At 36.7% G+C, this 7,650-nt stretch overlaps 1 protein-coding gene across 2 annotated transcripts in view; it reads left to right on the top strand.

Moving 5' to 3' along the window:
• Gabra6 (gamma-aminobutyric acid type A receptor alpha6 subunit) overlaps positions 1 to 7,650 on the top strand; it is a 15,205-nt gene that overhangs the window by 5,665 nt on the left and 1,890 nt on the right. For both annotated transcript variants that reach the window (XM_021212280.1, XM_021212279.1), the window contains exon 8: positions 298 to 557. In XM_021212280.1, the coding sequence (XP_021067939.1) occupies positions 298 to 557 (260 nt within the window). The remainder of the gene's footprint in view (positions 1 to 297; positions 558 to 7,650) is intronic.

Here is a 7,650-nt window from a genome sequence, read left to right as displayed (position 1 = left end):
GGTTTCTCTGTGTAGCCCTGGATGTCTTGGAACTCACTTTGTAGACCAGGCTGGCCTTGAACTCAGAAATCCGCCTGCCTCTGCCTCCCGAGGGCTGGAATTAAAGGCGTGCGCCACCACGCCCGTCTGGGAATTTTATTTTCTAAGTTAGTGCACTAGGGTGAGGTGATGTCCAGATGGTAAACATCCGTGATAATGCAAGTAAAATCACAAGGCAGAAGCCACGTGGTCCCTTACGTGCACCCTTTTACAGGATTCCTGATGCTAAACACTGTTTCTCCATCTTTTTCCTTTCAGGAATCACCACTGTTTTAACCATGACCACCTTAAGTATCAGTGCCCGCCACTCTCTACCCAAAGTGTCCTATGCAACCGCCATGGATTGGTTCATAGCTGTATGCTTTGCTTTTGTCTTTTCTGCCCTCATTGAATTCGCAGCTGTCAACTACTTCACCAATCTCCAGTCACAGAAGGCTGAAAGGCAGACAAAGACTGCAGCCACGCCCCCTGTGGCAAAGTCAAAAGCCACTGAATCACCAGAAGCAGAGATTGTTGTGGTAATTCTTTTGTCTTCTACTGTTAGCCAGCAAATAGGGAAATCAGGCTCACTCAGTGGTAATGTACGCATAAGCAGTCCTAAACGGTATTTGTTGAACCTAAATTATATAACTAGAGTTTCTAGGAGAATGTTGCTTCTTGCTTCACAGGGTGAATCTAGGGAAGGCTTCATTTATCTTTGCTCTAAAGTTTTACTATTCTTTCATCATTACTTGACCTGGCAGACTCTAGGCTCTCAAAGGAGACTAGAAAATTCTGTTTGGCCATTGGAAGTTTCCTTTGAACAGGTTCCCTTACAGTAACTAGGAAGAATAAAGGTTTTGTTTGTTTGTTTGTTCGTTCGTTCGTTTTTTAAAGTCCTAATGAGGCTATAGGGACTGAAGAAAAAGAAACAACTCTGTGGCTTCCTTATTTCATAAGGGGAGGAGTGAACGGGCATAGAGGCTATCTAAATGACGGAAAGAAAAGAAATGTAGGAAGGGGATAAAATAGGGGGAGGAAGCCATTTATTGTTTAGAATATCCATTCTAAACAAACAGGAATATCCAATCTCAGAGGTCAAGGCAGAGTAGGCGTTCTTAAATGTCATAGTGTTTGCCAGAAATATGACCGGGTAGAAAAATCAGGAATTGATTCTAGAATTTCTGTTGTCTACATTACAAGCTAGAACTATTCTCTCCTCATCAAAATCTGAAGGAAACAAATGTACCCGAGCTTGTACTACAGGATAAAACACATCTTAGAATGTAGATGACATCATTCCCGAAAGTCTCCTTTTGATCTACTGATATTTTCTGTTTATAACTATATACAGAGAGAATACATGTATGTATGTGTATGTATATATATATATATATATATATATATTGAAAAGGTTTATAACAAAACTGCTCTAGGCTTAGTTTGACATGCTGGAAAATTATTTGTTTTTCAGGCAAGTTAGATTTCAAATATTTTTAAAAATATTTTATACTTTTGTAAAAAGTGAATTATATTGTAAACTATCTGTATGATCTACATTATGCAAAATTTATAATTGAACTTAACATTTATCTTTAAAGAGTTATTTACCAGAATTCAGAGTGGTTTGCAAAGGGTTCTCCCCAATTCATCCCCACCTCACTAAGATTTTGTTTAGTTTTGTTTTATTTTTCCAGAGGAGATGAGTAAGTCTAAGTTTGAGAATGAGAGCAGAACAGAAAGATAAATTCAACAGAAATAGGATAAATTAACAGCACCTAAAATGATTATGAATAAACTCACCAATTTAATGTTACAGTATAATAAAAATAAGTATTTTCTTAATTTTTATTTTATTTTATTACAATTCATAGTACCAGAAGCATTTGGAGAATACCTAGAGTTATCAATAACTCTGTCTATTAAAGGTATTGTTTATTAAAAGATAGGAAGAAAGATCCCAAGTATTCCTATGTAAACTGTCTCCTATGTTGCTAAAACAACGACATGATGAGCAAGTCCTAAGAAAGCTGCATTAAAACATACATTTAAATCTTGTCAGAGCACTTTCTGTTGCAGATTCCATTTGTCTTTATGAAAAATTCTATTTTCCTGTACTTCTCTGCTTAAAATATTTGAAAATAATGAATAGGATATTTTTATTTGTTCTTGAAAGACTAAAGTATAAAAATTAAAACCAAAACTAACCAAACCCAAAAATACAAACCTTAACAGAATCAAAATAAATACATTTGATTATGTAGGACATTTATATTTTATTTGTTCACAACAAAACCTAGTAAGTGGCTTTATAGAATAGAGAAGAGTAAACATAAATTGTACATTGGCTATTTGCATTATACAGTGCTATATTATGATTGCAAGGTCATTTTATTTTTTTCCCAAATACCATGACATTTAAAAATGCCTATTCAGTTGTAATCAAAACATTATTTTGAAAAGTTCGCCATTGAAACCACAGATTACTGTGGTGAAGGTGAAGTACATTAATTTGCTAGTTTCCTGTTACTTTAAAGGTCTAAGCCCTCTTTGCTGGGTCCCCCGGTGTGAATGCTCTCTACACCCACCACTGGGTTCTCTTCGCTAGTACTTTTCCTAATATAGTATGTGTTCCTTACAAGAGGTGCCACAGCACTGTGAACCTGCACATAAAATCGCCTACAAAATTGACCAAAATTCATTAGCCAGAAGAGACAGTGACTATATCCTAATTGTCTCCTTATTCATGGTTTGCTCCTTTTTATTACTGATCTCCATTTGTGGAGAGGTTATAGTAAATTATTCAGTCCTTATGTATATGTAAAGTTTCTTATACAGAAAAAATATGGAGTATCACCATATGATCTTACCCCTCATGGAGCAGTTTGTGTAGCAAGAAGAGAAATGCCAAAGAGAGAAATAAGTCCAGGATTGTCTGTGATAAAGGCTTTGGCTAAAGATAAGGAGTAGTGTGAAAATATTCACGTGATCGTGTCTAGCCCATTTTGAAGGAGTTTGCACTTCTAGAAGAATGATTTCAGAGCTGAAAAGAGAAAGATGAACTTGGTTTGTACAGAGCCCAAAGCTAATTGCTAGAAACTCAGGTATAGAGACAGAAACGAAGCTGTTCTTTTTGTTGTTTCCTCTTCGATATGTATGCCATATCCTGAACATCTATGCACAGAGATGTGAAGGATAGGATGCTAAAAGTTACCTCTCTTTTTCCAAATTTGGCTAAGACTTTTTTCAATCCCATTAGTACTCCCTAAAAATAAGACTGTGAAAAACTCTAAGAAACACAAAGCTCTGGGTGTCTCCTCTCCGTGTTTGTTCCATCCCATATATCCTAGGAATAGAGGAGTAAATTAGGTGATACGTGCTTGTTAGACAGATGTTTGCTCCATATAGTCTATCAAATCCTTGTCCAGTTCTTTCAACAACCAGTCTGGATTCCTTAGCAGCACTGATGTACCAGAGAGATGCCAATAAGCCATTTTTCAGAGGACATTTTGTAATCCACTATGGTCTCAATAGTACTTGCTACAACATAAACTGTTTATAAAAATGGTGCACCTCTAATTTTGCCATAGTATTAACACGATGCTTTTGAACACTGTTTACAAATACTGTTTTGTTTTTTGGGTTGCTTTGTTTGCTTTTAATTTGGTCTTATTTTGGTGCATACAATGAGTAGTTCTATAAATAATTTCTGTGTGTGTTGTATCATGAGACTTGATTAGAATAGCTGTGTTAGGAGTTTATACATTTAGACCTTTGAGAGATGGCTCATTAGTTAAAAGCACTAGCTGCTCTAACTGAGGGTCTGGGTTCAGTTCCCCGAACCAACATGATGGTTGATGTCCATCTGCAGCTCTAGGTCCAGGGTATTTAATGTTCTCTTCGGCTTCCTCAGTCACAGGACATAGCGTGCATGTGGTGCACATGGTACACATACATACATGCAGGCAGAACACTTCTAGAAATAAAATAATAATAAATAACAAAAAATATTTCATAGAGATGGTATATTTTAGCCACTTTATTTAAAATACTAGGCAAATATCAAGTATTTCTCTAATGCCTTACTTATCCCTACATCAAATAATTGATTATCATGTTGTCTACTTTAACTCACAGTACCTTTGCAATATAATGTTACTTAAAACAAAGAAGTGCACTAAAAATACCCAGAGCAGGATGGCACTCAGCAGCAGGGGAGCTCAGGAAAATTTCAAAACCACAGGTGTTCCACTCAAAACACTGACAGCCCCAAGCTGAGCCCTCATCTGGACTCTGACAAAAGCCTATTTTACCATCAACCTAAGCTACTGGGCTTACAATAGAGCAGGTGGGGTCTGATACAAACCTGTAGCTTAAAGGGTTTGCAAAATTGGCTTTCTTTCCACTGCAGAAATGTAATGTTTTTATTCTAAATTGGCACCTAGTATCCTCTGGCTGCCAATTCTTAACTATCCAGTAGCTGTTGATCCAATGTACAGCGTTAAATACAGAACTCCTGCATTTTCTTTATATTCTTACATTTGCTTCTGTTGGAACCTCTACCCGACTGGTTACCCTTTACCTCTTGTCCAGTTACTGCAGGGCAGGGAAACCAACTGGATTTTAAACACAGCTATTCTCCCAGTAGGCACTGGACAATGTCTGCGTGTTGTCATAAACTGGAATGAGGGTGCTATTGGTACCTTGTAAAGCAAAGTCTTCTACATTGACCAAGATTATAAAGGACAGTCTTCATCCAGAAAAAGAAAAAAATCCAATCTAAAATGTGAATACTCTAAAGCCTAAGAAACACTGGGTAGTGCTGTTGTGATGCACAGGCTAATAACTGTGAATGGCAGGGTCTCCAGCACCTGATTTGAATCCAACCCTCTACACATACATGCCTAAGTAAGGTTCCTTACTCCATTTCAATTTTTCATATCTAAAATGAGGATAATCTGACATCAAAGATGTTTTCAACGAGTAAGTAAAATTATTCATGTAAATTTCCTCATAGTACCCGTCAACTCCTGGAAAAATATTTACATTTTTCATTCATCTGTTGATTAAGCATAAGGTTTTGAAAATATATTCTGTTCCACACAATGGCTAGGCAGTCTTGCTTAAACAGAATGAGCCTGTATCACTCTGATGTGGAAGAAGATAAGACTAAATGGAAGCAGTTATATCTAGAAGAGATAATATGATCTAAGAGGAGTCTTAGAGAGTCAGAACAGTATATGAAGGTAATATTATTGGTGACAGTGGTTGAGGCATGAGCTTTTTATCAACATATTTAAAGGTGGTATAGAAGGGGAACATAATTTTGAGAAAATAGGAAAATAAGAAACAGGAATAGGACGCAAACACATGTTGCACATAATTGAAAGGACACAACTAAGATTTCCTAGGCAAATATTTATAAACATATACAGCATACATTTTGCTCAGAATCTTATCCAAATAGGAAAATATGCATGACAACAGGCATAACTATCCCCAACATTAATGATAAGAACTAAGACTGGTAGAGTCAGAGCCCCTGATGGTGATGGCCCATCTAAGCCATATCACGAGTGTAGATGTGACATTGTAACATGGAGTTTGCAGGCTCTAATATCCTAGGATGTGCCCTCAAAGATTGTTTCAGCAGAAGGAAGGAAAGAGATGCTGAGTTTCAGGCTAATGTTATTTTACTATTTCTGATTCATAGCTCTTATCTCTGGATTGGGTCACTTGGCAATCTTTATTGAGCTTTTTTGACAATATGGGAATGCCATGGTAATAAAAAAAAAAAAATAGCTTTTCTACTCCAAAGCACTAAGGAAGATAATACCAACATCTTATAAGCTTATTGTGTGCTATATTTATAATCATTTTCTCAATCTCAATGAATGAGCCACATTTTACCTTTCAGTCTGAAATAGAAAGAAAGACTAGTTTCAGTCAGGTTATATATGATGTTCACAGTGATGAGTCCGAAATGAAAGTCTCTGAGGGTTTGTTCTTCCACTCTAATATGGTTTTAGATATTTCGCTAGAGAAAAGAACTTTAGTGCTCTGTGTGTATGGAAGGAGGGTGGCTCTTAATTTGTAGAATGGAACAGTGACATTTTGTGGTTTCAGGTAGATAATAATTTAACATTTTAATGGGTAAAATAAAATTAATGAAATTAGAGTCTAAGAAATATGATTGAAAACACTCAGGAAATAGTGCCAATTTCATCTTTTAAGACACTAGTGTGTGGTACGTTAAGAACAAAATATTGTCACTCTGGAACAAGTAAACCATAGCTTAGTGACCACAGGATTTAATCCTTAGCTATCACCTAGTTTTAATAGATGATGTCACTCTTTTCATGGCCAGAATCAGACAAGTAGGTCCTTACTTAAAGCAACTTTCATATGAAATTCACCATGATTATATAAAATCAGTCTCATTTATTACCTGTAGGAAGAAACAGATATTTGCCATGATCTCTAAAAACACAGTGTGCTGGAATTTTTTAAGGTGACAATTGTTATTTAGAGATCCAGAAATTTTCATGGTGCATTAAACAAGGATGTCCAGGATAAAAAGAAAAAAAAATCAACACAAAATAAATAAAAGGATTCTTGAGTTCCTGCAGCCCAGATGTCACTACACTAGCAGGCCATTGTGATCCTGTGGCTCAGCCAGCACAGCAGAGGTGGCTGTTTCATCCTGTGCTGCAGGGTGGCTGGCTTTAGCTACAGGAGTCTGCTCACATGAGGAACATAGCATGCCATGCTGCAAAGTAGTGATTTTGTTGCCCCCCCCCCAAAAAAAAAAACCAAGGCCATTTTACCAAATCAAAGGGCAATATGCAGCCATTGCTTGAAGGTAAGGAGCCAGTAAAACAACTTTGCCCCAAGGAACATGATTGTTATAATATGTAGACAAAAAACAACAGGAGACAATGAAAAGGTACCTAGACTCCAACAGCCTGGAAGGATTCTAGATCAGATGAATTCAGTCTCTGAACTAGGCTCAGTAGTGTAGAGCAGAGATTAAAATGTACTGGAATTGAACAGACATTGAGTGGAGCCATAGGCTTTGCTCAAAGTGTAATCATAGTAAACATGTTCCCCTTCCTTTGACCTCTACTTTCACAAATGTTAAATAGTGCACTTAATATGTCTTTCAAAAGTGATTTGTCCTATGATTTCAGTAGAAATTAAACTCAGTGATGATTAAACTCAGAAAAGCTTTCAGGTTAGTAGTTGAATGATGAACTATTTGGGATGATTTCAGAGAGAAGCCAGTGGAGTTCCTTGGGAAGTTGAAGCCTCTCTGTATCCAAATACTAGGTTTAAAGGCAAATAGATTTCAAAACACAAACATTCTCCGACTTGATAGCGTTGGTCCCTGGCCTTTGATATACATTGAACTGATGGATATTGGCTAATTCTTCTCTTAAATGTCTTCTGGTTCAAACTCCTAAGTGTGAGAACATGAAGATTTAGGGTAAAACGTTTTCTAGAAGTATACTATCAGTGACCAGAACTAGGATTTCGTTGTCATAAGTAAGTGTCCACATGTTTTAAAACCCAAATGTATTATACTACACAAATACACACACACACACACACACACACACACACACACACACA

Source organism: Mus pahari, chromosome 14 (genome assembly GCF_900095145.1).
Source record: "Mus pahari chromosome 14, PAHARI_EIJ_v1.1, whole genome shotgun sequence".
In the NCBI taxonomy this organism is placed as follows: Eukaryota; Metazoa; Chordata; class Mammalia; order Rodentia; family Muridae; genus Mus; species Mus pahari.
Note: the sequence above shows the minus strand (reverse complement) of the source record. Positions and strands in the feature narration are given on the sequence as shown.